The 25,996-nt window shown below is 41.3% G+C and overlaps 1 protein-coding gene across 1 annotated transcript in view; it reads right to left on the bottom strand.

Moving 5' to 3' along the window:
* Positions 1 to 14,744: 14,744 nt before the first annotated feature.
* Positions 14,745 to 25,996, bottom strand: part of LOC126209982 (uncharacterized) — a 113,257-nt gene continuing 102,005 nt past the window's right edge. Inside the window, exons 5-6 of the mRNA XM_049939092.1 lie at positions 22,951 to 23,184; positions 14,745 to 15,270 (exon numbers count right to left, since the gene is read on the bottom strand). Of these exons, the coding sequence (XP_049795049.1) occupies positions 14,745 to 15,270; positions 22,951 to 23,184 (760 nt within the window). The remainder of the gene's footprint in view (positions 15,271 to 22,950; positions 23,185 to 25,996) is intronic.

Raw genomic sequence — 25,996 nt, forward strand, 5'->3', positions numbered from 1 at the left:
GCCTCACGATTTCCACGGCCCATCTCCAGCCTGAACGCCCTGCAGTCGACGACCTCCGTCCTCACAACGTCGAACGGAACCGTGCCAGATCATCGCCTACGCAAGCCCTCATCGAGGCACGACGCCTCGGACAACGCCTGCCAACGCCGCCACCACCTGACACCGGAGATGCACCTCGTGGAACTTTGCTGACACCGAAACAGACTGCTTCCCTGGCACATCAGGTTAGTGACTCTCGTGTGCTACCGATCCCCGTTCACGACGGGCCCCAAATGAGTTCGCCAGCCAAGCTGAACGCTATTACGAATGGCACGACACACAAAATTGTCACGACAGATGGGCCTCCAGTGCGCCATAAAGCGCGCCGGCTGCCACCACATAAACTACGCCTTCCTAAAGCCGCGGTGGAGGAACTTCTAAGGACAGGCATTGTTCGCCCATCGGACAGTAACTGGTCCTCCCCCATACATTTAGTTCCCAAAAAGGACGGCACTGTGCGCCTGTGCGGCGACTATCGTCGCCTCAACGCGCGGACGGTATTAGACAATTACCCGATACCTCACATACAAGACTTTGCGCAAGTACTTAGCGGAGCATGCATCTTCAGTGTCTTGGACTGCCGCAAGGCATATTTACAGATACCAATGGAACAGAGTGACATCCCAAAGACAGCAGTAATCACACCTTTTGGCCTGTACGAATTTTGTTACATGCCTTATGGTCTCAAAAACGCGGCCCAAACTTGGCAGCGTTTTATAGACTCACTTCTTTTTAACTGCACATATTGCTACGCGTACCTCGATGACATACTAATTTTCTCCCCCTCTGACAGGGAACATGAACTCCACCTGGCCACGATACAGGACTTACTGACACGTAACGGAGTCGAGATCAATAATGATAAATCACAACTCCGCTGCACCGCTGTCACTTTTCTGGGGTACACAGTCTCCTCGGATGGTATATGCCCCCCGCAGGAGCGGGTTGACTGCATTCGTGAGCTACCCCTCCCAGTGTCGTTTCGCGAATTACGCCGGTTTTTAGGAACTGTCAATTTCTACCGTCGTAACCTGCCGATGGCGGCAGCAATTCAAGCCCCTTTGACTGATGCATTGGCCGGAAAACAAACCTCAGGCAGTCGCCGAGTACTGTGGTCTGACAGCATGGTGAGAGCTTTTGAAGACCTTAAATCAGCTTTATCACGTGGTGTCACTCTCGCCCATCCTTTGCCAGATGCCTGCATCTCGATTACAGCGGATGCAAGCGATTTCGCAATCGGTGCAGTCCTACAACAGCATGTCAATGACACGACTCAACCACTCCGTTTTTTTTCCAAAAAATTATCTACAGCTCAACGTAAATGGTCAGCATTCGACAGAGAATTGCTTGCAGTTTATGAAGCTGTGAAATATTTCTGCACAGACATTGAAGGAAGGAATATAACAATCTTCACGGACCACCGCCCCCTCGCGGAGGCTATCCGTAACCCCGCTACTGACCTCCCTCCACGTAGGTTCCGGCAAATGGACTTAATTTGCCAATACACAACAGACATCCGTTACATTCGAGGGTCAGAAAATGTGGTGGCTGACTACCTATCACGTATCACTGCAATTTCATCCCCCATTAATTTCGATGAATTGGCCCACTTACAGGACAGTGACACCGAATTGCACAACCTCCAACAGGACCCAGATACTTCCCTTCAGATCGTTTCGTGCAACCTACCGGGCTCGGCCAAGCCACTGTGGTGTGATACATCCACAGGCACCGCTCGGCCTATTGTCCCCCCTGCGCTGCATCGCCAAGTGTTCAGTACCTTACATAACCTGGCACATCCTGGCACTAAGGCTATTACGCGCCTGGTTACAGAACGCTTTGTGTGGCCAGGTGTGAAGAGGGATTGTCGTACTTGGGCTCGTGCTTGTTTACAGTGCCAGCGCAGCAAAGTTGGCAGGCACACACAACCCAGTCTCGGTAAATTCGACATCCCGAAAGGCCGCTTCCGTCATGTACATGTGGATCTCGTAGGACCATTACCCGTGTCGGACGGTTTCAGGTATATCCTGTCCGGCATTGATCGCGTTACACGTTGGGTGGAGGCAATCCCCCTGCAGGACATCACAGCAGATTCCGTAGCACGTGCATTTGTATCCTCCTGGATAGCTCGATTTGGCTGTCCTACATCCATCACCACCGACCAGGGAAGACAGTTTGAATCTCTGCTGTTTAACAAACTCTGCGTCCTCTGTGGGGTGGATAGATTCCGCACTACGGCTTACCACCCCCAGAGCAATGGACTGGTCGAGCGGTGGCACAGAACACTGAAAGCGGCACTCATGTGCCACGGTGGTGAGTGGTGCGATGCCCTTCCCTGGGTTATGCTAGGAATACGCACGGCTTACAAGACAGACCTCCAGGCTTCACTCGCAGAGCTCCTGTATGGCGAGACCCTAGTCCTCCCCGCAGAGTTCGTCAACGACGAAGCAATCGCCGACCTGTCCGACCTCCCCATGCTAGTTGAATGGGTCCGGACACACATAGCCGCAATCCGCACGCCTCCTCCACGGCCACATACCCGCCCTCGCGTGTTCAGGCATGCGGCTCTGGACTCTTGTGAGTTCGTTATGTTACGGGATGACACGGTCAAACCGGCATTACAACCACCCTACTCTGGCCCACATCGAGTAGTGTCTCGCAGGGACAATACTATGGACATTCTCGTCAGTGGTCGCCGGCAGACAGTTTCCCTCCAACGCGTGAAACCAGCCTGGACGATTGAAGAAGCTGTAACACACCCCCCCGAGTCAAGTGTTCTGCCATCAGATGGTGACGACCCCGATCCCACACAGATCACCCACCCTCCTGCGTCCCACCATGATCGTATGTGCACCGAGCCTACACCCGAGGGCAACTCAGCGGTTGCGTACGATGATATGCTACCCTCATTCCAAACAGGCACTGCGTGTGACAATCCACAATCTCAGGCTCAACCTCATGTTGCGTGTGACATTACACCGTCCCAAGTGTTGGTACCCAATACCTCCACGGAGTGTTCCAATGTTTCTCCTGAACTACGTTACTTTTCACCCCCACCCCCCCTAGTGCATCCTACATCCACTGTCGATGAAATTTGCATCGCAATCAACGCCTCCGAGTGCCAACGCGACGAGCTTTCCTTGCAGCTCCACGAGGGATCCATCTTCATTCTCCGCATAGGGGACACTTCACGTGGGTCCACACCCACGTCACACATCACCATCCTGCGCACAGTCCCTATCCCAAATGGGGTGGATACGGCTGCCATAACCGCAACGTTCAGCACCGATGGGATGCTCAAGATTCGCATCACCCTCTCCGCCGGTACTGCAACAACATCTCCTGTGCCCGTCCAGTTCACGCGCGCAGGTCGACCAGTCCGCCCCCCTCACTGGATGGTGGACTATACGAGCGCTAGTCCACCCTGCACAGACAGTATGGACACTTAGCACACGCTGCTATCAACCAGCGAGCATCCCACAATGCCACTACACAGGAAGACACCCATGTCCGTCCCCCAGTGCTCCGCACTCCTGGGGGGGGGGGGGGGGCTCTGTGGCGACAGTCGACTGCCAGTAACTTCACTGGCGAAGCGCAGAGTAAGAGGTCTTTGGGGACTCGAGCTTCTTTGGGAGTCCCGGCTGCGTCTTGAGGAGTGATACACGTGTCGTGATTTTGTGCATTGTTTTTCTGGCGCTCATGTAAATATACAAACCGAAATAAAAGTGCCTTATCGTAATAAGTTGGGATTTTTGGTGCGTGGACCGTCACTATAGCCATTATACCCACAAAGTAATTCAAAATTCTACTTCTAATACTTGTAGGTTTAGGAAAAAAGATGTCTTTTTTGCCCCACTACTACATGATTATTACAGAGTTTTAGACTAACCTGCAGTGCCTTTTTTAAAAATAGAGAAAAAAGAGTAATTTTTAATACAGTTGGTGTGGACCTTTTTGCTCAAATTATTATCATCAGTTTCCACTGTTGGATAACACATTTCTGTATACTTCCAAAAATAACTGGTTTCTGTAAATGTTGTTACTAAACCATTTACAAATTTTCAGGTAGTATAAAACATTAGCAACAGATGGAAAGTTACAATACCCCATCTTCTTTATCTCTTTGTGTTGTTCATAACTTGTTCTCACGTTATGTCTATTATCTTTAATTTTCAAGACTATACATCAATTTTACTTCAAGTTGAATTATTTTTTGTGTACTGCATGTTTTTAATTGATATGAATGATAATTAAAATATCAGTCTGAATATAAATGAATTACCTATGTCATATGGTGATGCAATGAGTAACACCAATTGCTCAAAAACCATTTTATAGTCCAGAAAGATAAAGCACTTACCTATTTCACAATTATGCCACAGTATTTATGTTTCTCTTGCCAGATGCTCTACTTTTGGAAACACTTGATTACTGGTATTATTTATACCAAATAACATCCACCTTTCTTCGGTGTATTTCACTCACTGCTTACAGCTTCATAATTTTGGAATATGGTACCAGTATCTTCTCTCTCAGGCCATTACACATGAAGTGATGCCTTCAATTTAACTACCTCAGCCCGGTAACAACGTAGTATGCATATTTTTCCAATGCATAGCTCATTTTATAGGAATTTTGACAGTCTAATAAGATTTGCACTACACTATTGACACTCTTGGTCGTTATTAGAAGATTTTGCTTCATTTTGCAATTTGCAAAGTTAATAATAGCACATAAAAGAAGGAATGGGGGAAATTGTTTTCCTACTATAAAAGTTCAATTTTGTATAAAGATTGTCCCTTTTATAAAAATTAATATTGATTATAAAGTTAATACAGCATTATATTGGCATGTTTATATGGTCAAGATATTGAAAAGTGTAAAAATTATTGTGTTGAACATAATAAAAAATCTATAACAGAAAACACTGGTAAAAATAGATGTTCACAAAATTTTACGGTTACAATATTATATGAAAATATTAAATGGTTTATCACAAGCAGTGTGTGTCATTAAATTGACTGTAACTGATATTGTAACAAAGAGTAAAGTGAGAGAATTAATACCTCATTACTTTTTTTATGATACTCAGGTCCAACACATTTGCTATCAAATTCCTGCAGTTTTATCCAATTATTGCCTCCTCCATCGCGTGGCTATTGCCTCCTCAATTGCTTGCATGCATTGTGAAAAATATGATGTTTGTATGTTATATTAAATACTAAACAAATTATGTAAAATTATTAATGCTGAAGTCTAAATCAGAGTCCTGAAAAATTAGAACCATAACACATAATGAAGCACTATTAAATGATTAAGTTGTGTTGTATCCCTTTTGTCTTTAGGGATTTTAGGCTTCATGTTTATTACTGTCTCTGAATTTCTTTCTTTATTTTACATTTGGGCTCCTCAGTTCTAAATCAGTATATGTCTGAATACTTCAAGGCCATGGTAGTGCATCTGGTTACTGACTACACTACCCAACAGCCACCACAGTGTTTTATTTCACTATGCTTTGTTCTAGTTGTTTGTGTTGGAGTAAGTGATGAAGTTACTAGTTTTAAGCGTACATTATCTTCATTTTAACTTCCTTTCTTAAATGTTCAGTATGAAGCTTAAACGGTGTTCTGTCACTCCATTGCCTGGCAGGGGATGCCCTTGCTCCCACCTCACCATTTTATTTACTCTGTAGCCGTATATGTATGGTGAAGAGCTTGCCATTTGCACTCTGTTTTTAAATTTCTGTTTTATTGTGGCACGAGCTTCAGGCAGGCCTACACAACCAGTCCAGGGATATGCGGAACAGCTGCTTTATGTAATTCTGCAGCTGGGTGCTGATGCAGCAACTTCCAGTGCAGCATCCTGCCATCAGTAGTTGACTGAACTGCTACATGGCGTAGCACATTGCAGTGTTTCCACAGCTGACTATGTGTTGAGAGCCTACCTGGCCAGAGAAAGCATAAATGCTGCCAGCTCAGCTGGTTGCAGCATTCCTTCAGTGCCTTGCTTTCGACTGGTCCAGTCTCTACACGAGTCATCGATTGAATATACATTGAAGCTCATTGAGCAACATCATCAGTGGCTGATCTATAAGCTGCCAGCTAACCCTGACACTTCCAGGCTTTGAAATGGATCTTCTAAACGAAAGTTGCCCAGTGGGTGCAATCACCTCACATTCCAGCCAGTCTCAGAGGGCCTCAGGTTCGACATGGGTGAGCCGTGGGCTGCATATGAATCTGCGCGTTAGGCCGCCAGTCTGTTCGAGTTGCTTGGGCAATGGTCATTGGCGGTTTGATCGATCGGTTGGTCGGTTGCACACTGAGACACAAGATGACATGTCCGCCTTGAGTGTCGGCGCATGTGAGGTCGCCACCTGAGTCCAGTGGGCCGCACCGTATAGAGAGGGATAGTGGCTTCGCGGCTGACACGAGAGCAATGGGAGTCAACCCACAACATCATTCTGGCAGGGGCGAGCTGCGACACCGTGAGACGGGAGATCGGCGTGCCTTCCTGTGTCCGTTGAAGCTGCTGGCAGCAAACGGTTCGAGAGAGCGTTGGGGGTGCTGCGCCAGGTCTTTGCCAGAAATTGCAGTTTATTAGAAGTTAAGTGATTGGTGATATGTTGTTTCATTTACTTGTTAAATTCTACTTGTTTTCTTGGTGACGTCACTAGCCGCTTTGTTTTGGGGTCATCCCACCATTCTTCTCCATTTGCCCACCTGCAGGAAGGTGGTTATTTATGAATTGGGTGGTACGTTTTTCCCTTGTGGAGTAGGGACGGTTTAGAGCAACCTGCAGTTCCAGTTGTTCAGTACTCTCCCTGTCAATCTGCCAAACGTTAATAGCTGCTTCTGTCATGTTTGTCGGATTCAGTGTTAACGAATTTATTGCTTGAAGTGTAATGGCCAAATTCCTGAAATGTGCTTTTATCTTGCCTATCATCTTGAGAGGCGGTATATGTGTAATGAAGAGCATCTTTGGCTAACCTTCATTTCATGGGTTTTTATTTAAATGGTCATTTTACGAGGGCTATCCACAAAGTACATTACGTTTTCGTTTGGTATCCGTTAGGGGCGGGGCTAGCGCGGCCATCTTGGTGTCATGGCATTCTGCTGCTCAGTCGGCATCCTGCCGTGCTAGTGAGAGGTTTGTGCTGTACTCCGTTGAGTTACTGTGACAGTTTGAAATGTCAGCGTTAATTGAAAATGCCACGAAGTGTGAAGTGCGTGCTGTAATAAGGTTTCTGACTGCAAAAACTGTACACCGATAGAAATCTATCGGCAGCTTTGTGAAGTGTATGGGGGCAACATAATCACTGAAGGTGGAGTGCGTCAATGGGTCATAAAATTTAAAAATGGCCGAACTAACGTTCACGACGATGAGTGAAATGGAAGACCCAACATAGTGACTGCCGAACTTGCCGAAAAAGTCGATGCCGCGGTCTGTGAAAACCGTAATTTCACAATAACGGAACTCTCTATGAGTTTTCCACAAATTTCACGAAGTTTGTTGCACGAAATCATTACTGAAAAGCTCGGTTACCAAGTTTTGTGCAAGACGGATTCCAAAAATCTTGACAGAGATTCACAAAAATCAGCGAATGGCTGCAGCGTTAACATTTTTGGACGCTTATGAGAAAGATGGCGACTCATTACTCGATTGCATCGTTACTGGTGACGAAACATGGGTTAAGCATGTGAACTGCGAGACAAAATTGCAGTCAATGCAGCGGGGCACACAAATTCCCCCCAAAAACCCAAGAAATGCATGCAGACAATGTTGGCAAGGAAGGTGATGGCGACTGTCTTTTGGGACAGAAAAGGTGTGATTTTTGTGGATTTCCTGGAAAGAGGCACTACAATAAACTCTCAAAGGTATTGCCAAACTCTGCACAACCTCAGAAGAGCAATACAAAACAAGCGCAGGGGAAAGTTGGGCTCAAAGATCTTGCTGATTCATGACAACACCTGGGCTCACACGGCAAATGCCACTCGTGAAGTTCTCGAATCTTTTAAGTGGGAGTTGTTGCCTCATCCGCCGTACAATCCCGACCTGGCAACGAGCGACTTCCACTTATTCCCATCAATGAAGAATTGGTTGGCTATGCAGCGTTTTGATGATGACGCACAGCTTCAAGAAGAGGTAACCACGTGGTTGAAGGCGCAGGCGGCCGAATTTTACGACGAAGTAATTTCCAAGCTCGTCCATCGCTACTGTAAGTGCCTTAATTTAAATGGCAACTATGTAGAAAAGTAGTATTTAAGTGTGGCTTTCATATTTATATATTAAAAAATATTTCCAATACTTTATTTATTTTTAATTCCAAAATGTAATGTACTTTGTGGATAGCCCTCGTAGTATATAAAGTTGCCACCCTTCCACCATAAGATTTTTTTAAAAAATCAAGTTGCACCTTCGGTGGCAAGTTAATCTTTTAATGTTAGTGTTTTGTACCAGTTCCATCCCTCCTACAGGGTGCATAGTTTATGTGCTTGTGTGAGCTGATAACATTTTTAGTTTAAAGTAATCTGGTGTGTTGCAGATTTGCACCAGTGTAGTCTTTCAGAGGTTGTTGTGAGCGGTCGCGACTACGGCCATGTCAAAAGGGAGCAGCAAGGTTCTCAGCCCAAAAGCTATACAGTAAAAATTTGTTCTTTCTGCCTCTGAATAAATTGTAACTTGATATTTAGCGGGTGCTTTCTGATTACAATTTTAAACCTGTTTCTAAAAAAAAAGGCTTTTAGGAATAAAATTTCCATTTGTTGAAAGAAATTTGATTTGTATTCATCAGTTACCCACTGGTAACTTTCCACGCTCACATAGTGTGATTAAATGTGTTAATGTTCTTGATGAATCGCTAGTAAATAAAGCATATTCTCAAGAAAAGGTTTTGAAAGTAAATTCACGGTTCAATGGGACCTGCGCACTTACCTCCAGTGGTACCAGCTGGCTTGGCCTTAAGGTACCAAGCTGACAATACGATTAAAATCATCAAGTCGCTGCCCATCTGCTGCTTTCTCAGTGTATTGTTGTGGATGTCATGAGCTGCCCACTAGCGATGATTGGCTCCTGGCCTGCTGACATCAAGATACTGTACCAAAGGCACTGAATAATAAAGAATGTTCCTGCTGAGTAAGTATTCTTGACTCCGCACTCACCACCATACTGTAGAGTCTACACACAGCTCCCTGTGTATGTAATTCTGCAACCGGAACTGGCTACAGCCTGCAACATATGCATCAGAAGTGGCTGCCGTGCAACTCCTTCAGCAGTGTGTGTTTTGATAAGTGTTATAGGCATCCACAAAAGTGGAGGGCATGAGAGAGATGTTAAGAAGGGGCACTTGCTCCATCTTACAATCTAGGAAATGGAATTTTGATTTGTTACAGAATTTTAACATTTCTAGAAGTAATTATATGCAATTCTACTGAACCGTAGAGGCAGAATTGCTGTGTGATGGGAACTTCTGTGGCTTTAATCGTTACTGTATGGCTTAATTTTCCTTGTTTTTCAGGCTTCTGAAGAAATATTGTGCACTCTCTTTGACAAGGCTGCGGTTTTGGGCACTATCTTGCAGTTGAGGCTGAAGAGAACTTTATACAACAGTGCCAAAATAGTAGCCCCCATATCTTTCCTGTATTACTTCATCACACAGTTCTTACTGAGCAGCAGAAAATTATCAGCCTAACATCCTGGTGCCCATTGTAAATTCCCAGAACAAACTTCTCATTCATCAATGCAACATAAACCTGACAGTAATCTACCTGGCCACCAAGTGAGATGGCACAGTGTTTAGCACACTGGATTCACATTTGGGAGGATTACAGTTCAAATCCAAGTTCAGGCCATCTAAATTTAGGTTTTCTGTGATTTCCCTTAGCACTCCAGGCAAATGGCTGGATGACTCCTCTGGAAGGGTATGTCTGAATTCCTTCCTCATCCTTGAAACATTCCGGGCTTTTGCGGAGTCTCTCATGACCGTGATATCAATGGGATGTTAAACTGTAATCTTCTACTTCCTTCCAACAAGACTAATCTCTCTCTCTCTCTCTCTCTCTCTCTCTCTCTCTCTCTCTCTCTCTCTCTCTCTCCATGCTGCACCAGTTAGTCACAGTGGTAGAACTTCATTCTGGGAAAAGTGGTGATGTCAGTAAAATCCCCTTTACACTGAAGCGAACACAGGTGAATGAGAATTCTCTCTGCTATAAACGCTAGGCATGCCGTACTCTGTCATGTGTGATCTCACACACAGGTGTTCACTTATGATCCACTGGTTGTCAGTTTTTAGACAAACCATCAAAGGAAGTTCACATCCTCTCCATTTCAGCACTAGCTTTAGTGTATTTGTGGGATCCTAGAGATTGCAGCATAAAAAAAAGCATGGCAGAAAACTGCCAAAGTGCTGAAAATGCCAACATAGGAAGTGAGAAGAAAAATGAACTCTTTACTATTTACTTTTAGGGATGAAAGGTGTTCAGAACGTTCATCCTCAGGAATAGGTGCAGTGGAAAAATATAATTCCGAATGGTTTGCCTTCAAATCACTGTCATTCCTTCTTCAAACTACAAAGTGAGGAAAAGCAGATATTCAGAGAGAAAAGATTTATGTGGCAAAGAGACAAAAAGATTTGTGCGGCACATGTCAAATTGGCAAGAAAGACCTATCACTTTGTTTTCCTTGCTGCCAGCTACCTGGAACCTGACTTCCATCTTCAATTTCTTCATCAATTGTCCCTGAAAATGTAGTAAATTAAGAAATATTATTGTCTTCCAGGAATCCATTCACACAGATGAGGAAGTGATGGAAGCTGCATTAACTCCAGAATTGGTGGAAGATGGAGGATTAAGTGATGTCATATTTGTGCCTAAAACTACAAGAGATACACAGAGAGGAGCTAGCAGGAGAAAATAAGGCATCACAAAGGGAAAAAAGTATAACCAATGGAAAGTAAATTTTCTGATGCTAAGCAGATAATCAGACATATTAGTGGCAATATAACAGATAGCAGAAAACAAGAAAATGGCAAAATAACAGAGCAGGAAACAAGAAAATGGCAAAATAACAGAGAGCAGGAAACAAGAAACAAAGTCAGCATTTGACAACTTTGGCGATTATGTAGTATCAAAAATGAAAAATTATAGCTACCACGTTCAGAATACAGTGCAACATAAGAATGCTGTTGGGTGTGATAATTCCAGAAATAATAAAGTATGGTGGAGCAGAGGTGGTAAAGGAACATACGAAGCTATTCCAGAGACTGTGGGAGGAGAATAGTGTCACATAGGGATGGGAGAAGAACATACAACTGTATGTGAAGGGGAACAGTAATGATGGTGATAACAACAGGACTGTCTGCGTATCATCAGTAGTCTATAAAATCTATACTCGTATATTGGAGAGGTAACTGAGAAGGGTGGTGGAAGAGGGTACAGAGGAGGGGCAGGCTGCTTTTAGACCATGGCAGCAGACACACGATCACACCTTCACTAAGTACCCCCAACTCAGATGGTTAAAGTCAAATAAAAATTATTTCAAAATATGGAGATGCATCTATTCTACCAAACATCAAGATAACTGCTCTAAAAAAATCTGTGTAAAATCACCGTTTTAAGGTTAACAAATCTATTGGTCACAGAAGCCAAGTTGCAGCAGGTGGAATGGCTACATCATTTTCAATGTATCTGCAACACAGAAGTCCAATATCAATAGCTACAGTGAATCCAGATCTGTACCTCAAGTTGTGTTTTAGTGATTTAATTTAAACTCTGCATCTGCACTTCAATGAAAAATGATGAACATATGACACAACAGCAACTTTTGGGAAATTTGAGTCTATATAAGAACTGCATATGTTGGCAGATCTTGAGTTCTTCGCCACATTTCAGCAGAAGACAACCAAATGGAAGGAGAGTAGACAACATCAGAAGGCATACACAAGCACCATGGATGTGCATATACAAGGTCCAGTCACATTGATGTGCCCACAGCGTATGTTTGATGTCAATGTGGGACAACCACTTACAGACAGCAAATGGAAGCAGGAGAGAATATAAAGTATGTCGAGGAGATGCAGAAAACAGTACAGTTATTATCATAATGCAGAAACAGGGCTATTTATCCAATGTCCAAAATGGTACAATCATTGGCTTTCAGGCCAAGGCTGGAACCAACCGCAAAATGGCTAAGTTTGTAAACTGTTTGTGTGCTGCATGGTTAAAGTGTATTGTGCATGACAAAATGGCACTATCCACACAGAGCAGAGTCAACTGTGGCACACCATGGGCCATGGATGACAGGGATGAATGATGGCTATGGAGATGTGTAAAGGCAAATAGACATGCAACTGTTGAGCAAGTGATCACCCAGATGAACTGAGGGGTTACCAAAATGTCTCCTCAAAGACGGTTCAGCAAATGTTGTCGCAGGAGGCCTCCACAGTAGGCCTCCACAGTAGGCACCTCATTCATATGCCTTGCTGACTGCCATTCATTGGCGATAAAGGCTGGAATTTGCACACCAATACTGAAACTGGATGTCAACTGAACAGTGATAGATGACCTTTTCAGATGAATGCTTGTGTTAGGGGCTGGGGAATGTTTTCGTGGCATTTCCAGGTAGTCTCTTCATTCTGGAAGGCACAATGAATCAACACAACTATGGATCTATCCTTGGGGATGATGTCCACCCCTACATGCAGTTTGTTTTTTGCTTGACACAGTGGCATCTACCAGCAGGACAATGCAACATGTCACACAACCGGCAGTGTATGTGTGTGGTTTTAAGAGAACCAGGATGAGTTTCTCATGCTTCCATGGTCACCAGACTCCCTGGATTTAAACCCATTCAAATCTGCGGGACTCTCTTCCTGCATATCTCACAGTGGTCCACATTGCAAAAGGTGATTATTCAGGCTTTTCACAAGGGTCACATTAATGTGACTGGACACTGTATTTTGGGAAATATGACTCTATATAAGTACTGCATACATAGTCATATCTTCAGTTCTTTGCTACATTCCAAGATATAGGAATAAACTGAGAAGACAATAAAAAGGAAGGAGGGCAGATAACATCAGAATGAAAAGGAAGGAGAGTAGATAACATAAGAAGGCATATATGAGAACCTTGGATGTGCATATCTCAAGACTGTAAAGCATACAAGAATCTAGAGGAAACCTTTATCCAGCATTAGGTGTGAAGTAGCTAGTGATGATAATGTATACACAAGACTGATTCAACCACCTTTTTCAACATAAGCAACTTATCATTTGCCACCTACCCCACTCCTTTTCCATCACAGACAATTTTTGCTGCTAACTGTGGTAGGCACAGTATACAGCTCTTAAACCTGGATGCCCCTCACAGCTTGGCACCCCAAGCAGACACTACTGATGCTTCTGTATAGAAATCTTGCAACTGTGGTGCATCTGTGCTCCCCTCAACTTGGCACTCCAAGCAGTGGCTGCTGTCACCTGTTCTTTAAAATAGCTTTGAATGTGTATAAAACGGAACTGAACATAATGTATAAATACTTGCAAAAACTAGACCTGTCAGAAATTGTGCGTTTGCATGTATGACTATGCTGATTTTTAGTTATGATTTATTGTTACACTATGATGACACGTCTACTATCATTGTAAAATGATCTGTGAATGAACAAACAACTAACAAGAGACATATAATTTCATTCTAACTCACAGAGATGCAATGTGCAATAGTTGTAAGGTAGTAAGAGTAAAAGAAAACAGAAACTAGTTTCCAGACATGCTGGATGTGATTCTGTAAAGGAGCAGAGCAAATACTTAAGATTGAAAAGAAGAAGCGTATTTAACTATTCTCTCTTATCTTTTTCTGTCACTTCTGCTCTCCGTATGCATTTATGATCACCTTTCACCAACTATGTCAATACATTCACCCATTTCTGAGTCTCACTCAGCACCATTTTCGATGTTTGAACAATGTCTTTCTTGCCCCTAGTTTGTCCCTCTCAATCCTTCATCCCATATTATCTACTCCTTATTTCCATTGCTTTTTCATTAACACTTACTCATGTAACAACAATTATATCATACTTTCAGGACATATATGAGTAAAATAACTGTAAGTAAAGTGAATCAAACAATGGAAAATCCAGGATGGAATTGTAACAATATTATGAGTGAAATATAATTGTAAAAATAAATAAATATTGTACTACAAATTTTACATTATAATGAACTGCAAGATAATATGCAAAATATAGATATGACTACTTTGGCACAATTATAGATCTTTTAAGTTTTCTACCTATATTAAATAGTGCAATGCCAAAAATTCATCAAGTTTCAGGATTGTTGGAAGCCATCATCTACTTCTGAGCAGATGAGTCAACTCACCTGAAGATAAAATGCATGTGCTTGGAAGTAAATGACACGTGGCTGTAATCTCAAACCTTTGTTGAGTGTTTAGCAAAGTTATCACTCTTGACCTCTACAGCAGAAATTAAAGAAACATGAGGACTAGCCTGGATTCTTGAGTTATTAGTAATACTACTGACATACAACTGTGTTATATATGTCAAAAATATCATTACTGATTTGCCAGAAAGTATAAAAATGTAAATGAAACTTTACAGATAATATGACATGACAATCTTAAATCTTACTTGACACAAAACACAGGCACATTCTTATCATTCTGTAATAGTGTAACAAAGACAAGATAACATTAGCATGCTACAAAATCCTGGACATCGATTTCATATTTTTCTCTCAAATATTTTATTTTTGTTTTAAAATAAGAGAATATGTCTTCTGGATTTTTTTCATACAGGTTTACCATAGCTCTGCGAATTTTGCACAGTCTTGCAAAGCCAGTAGCTGTATCTTCTACGTCAAACATGTCACACACTTCTGAAGAAAATGGTGTTATATTGTTGCTGGAAAGAATGTCATCTATAACATCTATTCTTGTTTTATAGAAACAGTAAGTGCTGATATTCATCTTCTTTCTTTCTTGATCACACCTATATTTCACCATTTCATTATCTGAGTCAGTACACTGTTCATCACTTTTCTTTCTTTTGACTGCAACTATTTTTTTGTCTTCTCGAAGACACCTGTACAAAGGGTAGTCCATCTTAAGAAATTTGAGATCAGGATTCTTCTCTCTTCTTATGTCCTTCGTATTCATGTAATCGACACATAGTGTATACAACTTGGACCATTCAAGAACCCAGCTGAGTTCCTTGTACCTTGTAAAAGACAACATTTGAATAAATTATAATACTTATTTTACTTATTTTTTATTTAATTTATCATATACTGTATTATCACCATGATATAATGATTAGCAATCTAAATGTGATGTAATTTTGAAAGTTATTTGCACACATGATGTACCAGAGTATGTTAATAAGTGACATACATTTGGCTATTATGAAATGTATCATATTCAGTGTTACTGACCTGTTGATTTATAGCTGCTAATAATGTTATACACGGTGATACAGAGAAGTGGGAAATTTTGAAATTTGTGTTGGTAGCCCTGAGTGATTGTTAGTGCAGAGTACCATATAGAAACCAGCTCATGCCATCTTGCCCACACTGGACTCACATTCGGGAGGACGATGGTTTATAACATAATGGAAAAAATGTATACTAACTAGACAATACAGCTTGGCACTTTGTGCACGGGATGCTGAGAGCAGACGTAAATGATACCTACCTCCCATGTGCACTACTTTCACAGAGAAGACAGCATATAAAACAAAACTGTTGCAAACAGTATCTCTATAAAAGCAAGGGTGACACACAGAAGTAACAATCACTTAAATGATTTTTTGTATTCAAAACTGAAATCTTATTGCTACAAATCATAATGTAAAATGCTACTCCAAACAGTACTGTTTGCTAATTAAAGTTGTTACTGACTGGAGACATGTATACACCACACAAATTCTATTGATGCTGATTCTGCCATTATCCACAGCCAACAGTGTCATGTTTTATTTTATGCACACTATACAGTTAGTGTGCTCTATTGACAAGTGGCTATAGAGCTAAATGGCTTTAGCAGCAGAAAAGCAAGCACACATGTAATGCAACCGTAACATATATTGATGCTAAATCTAACTGAAACAAACTGAGGTGAAACATAAATTTCATTTATTTACATACTTTTCAAGCAAAGGTGACCACTCACCATAAAACAGAAGCGTTGAGACATCAACAGGCATACGCAAAAAAAGAAGAAAAACTTCCTAATTTTTAGAGTAATCCTTTTTTGAGCTAGAGTACAAATACACACAGAGAAAAAAAAAACACACACATACACATGCATGCATACACACACCTATGCCCTTACATGGCACATAATGCCAGTTCTGCAGTTAGGCAGGTGGACTAGGTTTGGGATGGGGCTGTGTCAGGTGGGGTGGCTAGAGAGACAGAGAGAGAGAGAGAGAGAGAGAGAGAGGCAGGAGACAGGAAGAGAGGCTTGGAGTGGATGGCTAGCAGCTTGAAGAAGGGCAGCTGGGCTGCCTGGTAGGAATGCTGGAAAGAGGGATGGCAGGTGCACAGGCTAGGCAAGTGATGCATGGGTATCAAAGCTGGTGGGGAGTGAACACACTGAAGGTGATGTGAATAAAGAGAGGTTGATAGGACAGAGAAGGGGAAACTATTGGGTGGAGGGTGTGGGGACAGTTAGTTACAGAAGGTTGAGACCAAGATGATGACAGGAGCAAAAGATGTGTTTCAAGGACAACTCTCATCTGTGTAGTTCAGAGAACCTGGTGGTGGGAAGCATACAGGCAGCCTGGGTTGTGAAGCTGGCACTGAAACAGAGCATGTTATACTCATCTGCATGTTGTGCCTGCATGTGGCCAACTTTTGGTCATGGCATCAATTTGCCAGTGGCCATTCAGCCTGATGGACACCTAGCATGGAAGGGATGGCAATTGTCTACAAGCAGGCACTGTTGGTGGTTGGGGGATTTAATGTGGACAGAGCAATCAGAGAGGTGGAGATCAGTGCCGTTTGAGGAGGCTGGGTTGAGGAGGATCAGGTGAAGCAGATGGGAGGGAAGGTGTTGAGGTTGTGAAGGAATGAGGAATGCAGTCTTGGCCCTGACACCAGATCATGAAGATATCATCAATGAACCTGAACTGGACCAGGAGGTTTGGGGTTTTGAGAGGGTAGGAAAGTTTCCACAAGATGGTCTATAAAAAGGTTAGCATAGGAGTGAGACTTGTGGGTGCCCATGGCTGTGGCACAGATTTGTTTGTACACCTTCCCTTCAAAGCAAAAGTAGTTGTGTGTCAGGATGTCATTGGTAAATTGTATAAGGAATCAGATAGTGGGTTTCGAGTCTGATGGACATTTGGAAAGGTAGTGTTTGATAGTGGTAATGTCACTGGCATGAGGGATGGAGGTTGCTAAATCTGATTTTATTTATTTATTATTTTATTTTTTTAATTTGCCCATGGTCAAACCTAAAAAACATGAAAATACAATTAAATATTTTTTTAGGATCCAAAACTATGTAATAAAGACCAATCTTTAAACTAACATTTTCTTTAGAAGTAGACTTTTCACAGATGTTCATAATGAAAAGAATAATTTAATTGCTGGAAAACCACACTTCCTACTACAGCAGAGCAGGAACTCAAAATGAACTAGTCACTAGGAGCATCAAGTAGGTGCTTTTAAAAATCTTGCTATGTAGTTACTATGTAAAAAAATGAAAATAGTCTAAAATACTGCTGGGGTTATCTAAACACATCTGATACCTGATTACCCACCAGCCTGTGAGAAATAAGAGACAATTCTGGGCCACTAGTGAAAATATCTTTATCAGTTACAAATTTTATCAGAACCTCTACACACATTTAAACGTGGACTATTTGACCCCACAGTTGCAGCAACAATTCTCAGCATAATGTGTTTGAACAAATATGGCTGCCTTACAGTCCATTTCATTTGGAAACCCCCCGCCCCCTCCCCCTTTCCTGCTTCCCTCTCCAATTCTTCTGGTGAAAAATATCTCTGCAACATACCCTTCAAACCCCCCCCCCCCCTTTCCAACTATATTCCACTGACTTCATTTCAGCCTCAAATTCCTGCTGCCTTCTGTTCCTCCTTTTCTTATGTCTTGCTTTCCCCATGAAACCTCAACCTTCCCCATTCTCCAGGTTATTATTGTTTCTTCAAGAGTTATTACTTTACATAGGTAACTTGCTAGATATCTGAAGAAAAGCATGATCATAGCTGTCAGCTGTACACATTCAACTTCATTCTGTACCTGTTTTGGTTTTTATAACCATCATCACTGAAATACTAAACAACAACAAGAAAATGTTAAGTAGTGTACACAGACAAAAAGAACGAAACGTCTCTGAATTATATATTATATACATCAAAGCCATAGTCAGTACTTACATACCAGTACATCAGATGGATCAAAAATGCATAATTCTCACAAATAACCCATCAGCATACCAAATACACACAACAAAAAAAGTTTTGCATCACCTCGGTTCCGAGAGTTCCTGAACCTGTACAGCAAACTGGAATAGAGATCAACATGAACATCCTTTCTGCCCTTTTTATTGCTCATGAAAACCAAACATTGCATGTTGTACCACCATAAAGAGAGACCTTCAGAGGTGGTGGTCCAGATTGCTGTACACACCGGTACCTATAATACCCAGTAACGCATCCCCTTGCATTGATGCATGCCTGTATTCGTCATGGCATACTATCCGCAAGTTCCTCAAGGAATTATTGGTCCAGAATGTCCCACTCCTCAATGGCAATTTGGTGTAGATCCCTCAGAGTAGTTGGTGGGTCACATCGTCCATAAACAGCCCTTTCCAATCTATACCAGGCATGTTCGACAGGGTTCATGTCTGGAGAACGTGCTGGCCACTCTATTCAAGCGATGTCATTATCCTGCAGGAAGTCATTCACAAGATGTGCACAATGGCGGGCGAATTGCCGTCCATGAAGACGAATGCTTCACCAATATGCTGCTGATATGGTTGCACTACAAGTCGGAGGATGGCATTCATGTATTGTACAGCCATTATCGTGCTTTCCATGACCACTAGCAGCAAACGTCAGCTCCACATAATGCCATCCCAAAACAACAGGGAACCTCCACCTCACTGCACTCGCTGGACAGTGTGTCTAAGTTGTTCAGCCTGTCCGGGTCGCCTCCAAACATGTCTCCGACAATTGTCTGGTAGAAGGCATATGCGACACTCATCAGTGAAGAGAGTGGGATGCCAATCCTGAGCGGTCCATTCAGCATGTTGTTGGGCCCATCTGTACTGTGCTGCACGGTGTCGTGGTTGCAAAGATGGACCTCACCATGGACGTTGGGAGTGACACTCTGTGGTTGCACAAAAAGCATTATTCAACACGGTTGTGTTGCTGTCAGGGTTCCTCCGAGCCATAATTCGTAGGTAGCAGTCATTCACTGCAGTAGTAGCCCTTGGGCGGCCTGAGCGAGGCATGTCATCGACAGTTTCTGTCTCTCTGTATCTCCTCCACGTCCGAACAACATCGCTTTGGTTTACTCCAAGATGCATGGACACTTCCTTTGTTGATAGCTCTTTCTGGCACAAAGTAACAATGCGGATGAGATCAAACCACGGTATTGACCATTGAGGCACGGTTGAACTAAAGACAACAGGGGCCGTATACCTCCTTCCTGGTGGAATGACTGGAACTGATTGGCTGTCGGCCCCCTCTGCCTAATAGGTGCTGCTCATGCATGGTTGTTTACATCTTTTGGTGGGTTTAGTGACATCTCTGAACAGTCAAAGGGACTGTGTCTGTGATACAATATCCACAATCAACATCTATCTTCAGGAGTTCAGGGAACCGGGGTGATGCAAAACTTTTCTTGATTTGTGTGTAATGATATTGGTAAATATCATTATATTTGGTAAAATACATACAATTTAGTTAATGTCATAAATCACACAAGTAGATTACAAGCCTGTATACAAATGGTTGCATAAAGACATTTGATTGTTATGAAGTAAATTACTCAGAAGACACATATAACCTAAGATCATCAAACAGTATAAAATCAAAGATAAAATATATGAAGGTCTACACGATAGTCAATGGAAGAAGCCAGAGAGTACAATTAACACACGACTACTTCAATGTTGGCAACAACTTCCCCTGCACTCAAACAAAAGTTTCGCAAAAGCAGGATCTCTTTCTAAGTTTTCCACCTATTGCTCTGAATAAGAAGCGAACTGACTCACGCATAACTGTCTTCCAAAATCTAAAAATATTGACATTTCTATCTAAGTATGTATACAGAACACTAGTAAAATTAAGAAAAGAGAACGAATTGCAAAGAAAAAATGTAAATGAAACTTCCTGGCAGATTAAAACTGTGCCGGACCGAGACTCGAACTCGGGACCTTTGCCTTTCATGGGCAAGTGCTATACCAACTGAGCTACCCACGCACGACTCATGCCCCCATCCTCACAGCTTTAGTTCTGCCAGTATCTTGTCTCCAACCTTCCTAAAAATGTAGATGTTAACTGACATTATACAAAAAATAAGAACCAGCTGAGAAGTATACCACACAGACAGAGCTGTTGAAAATGGTCCTCAAATAGGTCCACATGACAGTATGAGAGTGAAGACATTGCAGCAACTTCTTAAGAATTATTTTATATGTACAGAAAGAATTCTATTGTGTAGATGAGTATAAATATAAATAATTATCAACCATCAATGGTCTACTCTTCCTAATGGAAGTTCCATGTAGCATCATGCAGATACTTTTGCTGGTGATTTAGGAGCTCCATTATGAGAGTACATTGCCCAATCCAAGAGCCTGCAGGTGGGCACACGTATACCCGTGTCACCATGAAAGATGGGTTTATTCGAGGTGCTTGTCTATATGCTTGTTTTGCAGCTAAGGTGTTGAGACAGGTGCCATAGTGCACCTTGCTGCCATCCATCAAGAGTTTCCTCCATCTACAGCAGTCTTTGGCAAGCTCCTCCCATTTGTTGCAGTCAATATTACAAGCATTCATTTTGTGCTTGCAACAATCTTTAAAAATATACATAACAGGGGTTACTTGTATTTATGCATTGTAATCACTTCTGCAAAATAGTCCGTATCTTTCCCTACATTTTTCTTCACAAAGATTTCAGTCTTGTTTATGTCCCTGTTGATGATTCATCATTTCTACTATTCGGTAAGTTGTTACATTTACTCCTAAGTTATTCATATTCTATCAGAACTTTCCACTACTATATTCAAATCAGTGCAAGCTCCCCTTTGTTCACAACTCTTTAGCTGCTGTGGGTGTATATGCTGTTCGCCAGGTGTTATGGATGTGTAGACATGCACCACTTGGATTTTCCTACAGTGCTATGGATGTCTGAATGCATCCTGAACTGCTGACCTCTCACTGCTGCGGACAACTTACCTACATATCTCAGTGAATAAAAAAGTTTCTGTAACTTATCATATATTATATACGCCTCATTGTGCGCTATAATTTGCAAAAAAGACCTTGTTTCAGTATCTTTAATTGTTTATCAGATATTATGATTTTTATGACCTATGATTCGCAATGTGCAGGGATGTGAATGGGTGCATCATGCGTAGCTGTCTTTCAGTTTGAAAACCCAATAACTCAAAATGAAATGAGATGTTCTTCTGCTCTCAACTTTAAGTATAACTTCAGTATCTTACCTACAAATCATTCCCTGCAATGTATGAGCTAAAATCAACCACATACAGAGTTTACACAATGTGTTTTTACCTCTGCAAAATCTTTAAAATTTCGTGCAATGTTTTGCTTAAGTTGATGCAGCACAGTAATTATGGCATATAACAAATTAAATTAGGTCCTTTACAAAGCAGAGACATCAGTTTGTAAGATGAGCAAAAATAAAATTTTTCAAACTTTCTTTTTCAATGGGTGAGAAGACTTTCATAGCAGCCGTCACGTCCACATAGATGGAACTGGGTGTGTCACACCTATTGTCTGTTAGATATAAAACCCAATAACTTGTGAACAAAATGAGAATTTTTTGCTCTCAATTTTAAATAAAATAAATACAATGGATAACGGAAGGAAATTCAGTTCTTTATTAAGTGAAGGTAACACACTGTAAGATGTGCAAAAATAAGATTTTTTCATCTCACAGTTTTTGAAAAATTGGATAATAAATATTTTATATTGGCTGGAAAGCCACCTTTCAGCACAGGCACCAGCATTTAGTGAGCAGTCTAGCCATAAGAAAAGCTGCTTCAGCACAGAATGCAGAAAGCACGTTTGTAGCAGCAAAAAGGTTAAGTCTGTGTTGTCCAGCCTTTGTAATTATATTGAATTTTATATCTGATTCACCTATTTCTTATTGTTCATTAATATTTTTGCCTACATTTTCCTTCCCATAGTTTTCAGTCTTGCGAACAAAATGAGATATTGTTTTGCTCTCAATTTTAAATAAAATAAGTAAATAAAATGGACAAATCATGACATCTATTCTTCAGTGAATTGATACCTTTACTCTTAAATTATTTACATTCTACCAGAACTTCACATTCCCAGAGTTTAAGAAGATAACATTAAGATTTTAAAATAAAACTACAGATAAATGTAAGTTATTATCTGTATTATATGTTTTTGGCTATCTATGTTGTAGTCACCTGAGTTATCAGATGAAATTTTGTTATTCATATGAAGAAGAGGAAATGAGCCATTAAAAATGTTTTGAAGGAGTATTTAGAAATATGTGTATTGCATACAATTTGCCTCAAAATTTGAAAACTGTAAAACACTTTTTTTAAACTCTCATCAATTTACATTTGTTTCTTTACTGATATAGAAGCATGTTACAGGAACAACAGACGAGCTTATTACTAAAACAATGTTATAAAACCTACCTGAATGCAGAGACTAGAGAAACCAATTGCTCAGCAAGATTTCTTTCGATACCAAGAGATTTATTATCAAGCATATGACACCGTGGAGGGTCAGTGAGATTGTTATCCATAACATGTTCTGGAAGAGGAAACCACACTAATGATCCCATGTCAGTGCTGTTATGCACTTTCCCATGAGTGCCAAATCTGCCACATTTACTGCACAGAGTGTGGGCTGCAGTATCTCGGCACCAGCTGCAATGTAATTATGATACAGTTATCAGTTTTCTTTCCATGTGGATTAGTGTATTAATTATGCTTGTCATGTGCAAAATACATTATAACCTGAAAATTTAGAACACCATTAAACAGACAACATTCCAAATGTGTGTTAGGGTCTTTCAGAAGGAAACAGTCATATGTTCAGAGTTGATAATATGGCTGGTCCAGAAGGGGAAAACAAATACAAATCTCAATGGTTTCTGAGGTACTACAATTTCACATTCAGGGAATCTGTGTACTGGCCACTTGAATCCACACATCAGAACACCTTACCCTACAATTTAAAGAATGTCCCATTGGTAATAAGAACTGGAATGTTTGAGGAAAGATTGCTGTAACTGGTAAATTTTTAAGAGATTTCAAGGAATTTGGCAAGTGACAAGAGTGTTAGTAAGCATTACTCTAGTAGCAGTTTTATTCCAATTTTCAAACAAATGCAATACACAAATGCACGTCTGCAGTTATGTTAAATGATCTGTCACAAATTTTGTATAGATGGAAAAAAAATTAGCATCACCTAGTAATAAACTATTTTTATTTAGAAATGTGGAATGCAGTCCTAATAGAAACTGAGTTGAGAGAAATTTTTGGTACTTCATTACTGTAAATATGATCATATCAGCACTTCCAATTTGGCACATTTCAGACACGTTATTGAGATTTCTAGAGGGAGAAAAAGAGAAGGGAAGGAGGGAGGGGGGGGGAGAGAGAGAGAGAGAGAGAGAGAGAGAGAGAGAGAGAGAGAGAGAGAGAGAGAGAGAGAGAGAGAGGAACATAAGAAAAAGGAGTTGTTAAAAGTCATGATATGTCTAGAATTCCTTTGCTTAACACTTGTGAGATTCTGCCTGTAAGGATGGATATACATGCCCTGAATTACGTTCTATAACAAGAAAGTAAGAACGTTGTCTCTGGGAAAGTTGAACCATAATTTGAAAGACTTTTCTGATTGTTTTCTCACTAAACGTGGAGTCAAAGAAGTGATAAGTGATAGATAATAATTCTAGGACTGACCAGGATGGAACCAGAGACCTGTGGATCCTTTATCTGGCATATCTGGCACTTCAACACTCAGCCACACCTGATATTTCATAAGCATATATTTCGCTCATTAGACAACTGTGTAGAACTGTATCAAATGAGGATCAACCTGTGAGCTGCTATCTGCTGCCTTCAGGGTCTCACAGACAAACAGAGGAAGATCGGTTTCACTTGATCATTGTTAGCAGAATGCATGTTGATTCCTACAGGGGAAATTTTCAATTTTCAGAAAGGTCACATTTTTTTTAAGTCACCAGTCTTCTGACTGGTTTGATGTGGCCCACCAAGAATTTTTCTCCTGTGCCAATTTCTTCATCCCAGAGTATCACTTGCAACCTTAGTCCTCAATTAATTGCTGGACGTATTCCAATCTCTGTCTTTCTCTACAGTTTTTGCCTTCTACAGATCCCTCTAGTACCATGGAAGTCATTCCCTGAAGTCTTCTAAACAGATGTCCTGTCATCTTGTCCCTCCTCCTTTACAATGTTTTCCACATATTCCTTTCCTCTCTGATTTTGCGCAAAACCTCCTCATTCCTCAGCTTATCAGTCCACTTAATTTTCAACTTTCATCCATAGCACCACATCTCAAATGCTTCAATTCTCTTCTGTTCCAGTCCATGTTTCACTATCATACAGTGCTGTACTCCAAATGCACATTCTCAGGAATTTCTTCCTCAAATTAAGGCCTATGTTTGACACTAGTAGACTTCTCCTGGCCAGGAATGCCCTTTTTGCCAGTGCTGTCTGATGTTGATGTTCTCCTTGCTCCATCTGTCATTGGTTATTTTGCTGTCTAGGCAGTAGAATTATTCCTTCAGTTCATCTACTTCATGACAATCAATCCTGATGTTAAGTTTCTCACTGTTCTCATTTCTGCTACTTCTCATTACTTTCATCTTTCTTCGATTTACCCTCAGTCCATAGTTTGTACTCATTAGACCGTTCATTCCATTCAGCAGATTGTGTAATTCTTCTTCACTTTCACTCAGGATAGCAACGTCCTTTGACTCTGGACAGCAATAACATCAGCAAATCATATCATTGATATCCTTTCACCTTGAATTTTAATTCCATTCCTGAACCTTTCTTTTAATGCCGTCATTGCTTCTTCCACATACATATTGAACAGTAGAGGCGAAAGACTACATGCCTGTCTTACACCCTTTTTAATCCAAGCACTTCGTTTTTGGTCATTGACTCTTATCATTCTCTCTTGGCTCTTTTACATATTGTATTACCTGTCTCTCCCTCATAATATGCAGACATAAAACATGTTCTAAAATTCTACAACAGAATGACGTGTGGGTTTTTAGCTGTGTGCATCTGTTCGACAGCCCTTCTTGAAAATGGAAATGACCTATGAATTTTCCAATCAGTCGGGATCCTTCATTCCTCTGGTGGCATACAGTAGGCTGCCAGAAAATAAGCAAATTCTTTCACATACGCACTGTGTAGAATGATATGGGTATCTCATCAGGTTGAACCACCTTTCCTCTGCTGCATCGTTTCAACTTTTTCTATCCCATCATCACTTACTTTAATACCTGTCATTCTAATGTTCATGCAATAATTTTAAAGAGGAATCTGCAGTATCATTTTTCTCAGTGAAACTACTTCAAGAAGAGGAATTTAGTAGTTTGCCCTTCTCTCTGTCATACTACGCTCCAATGTCAGCCAAACTAATCCTGCTTTCTCACTCTTTTATAAAAGATATAGGAAAACCTATAGGAGAATATTGCTTGCAG

This window comes from Schistocerca nitens, chromosome 10 (assembly GCF_023898315.1).
Source record: "Schistocerca nitens isolate TAMUIC-IGC-003100 chromosome 10, iqSchNite1.1, whole genome shotgun sequence".
Lineage (NCBI taxonomy): Eukaryota > Metazoa > Arthropoda > Insecta > Orthoptera > Acrididae > Schistocerca > Schistocerca nitens.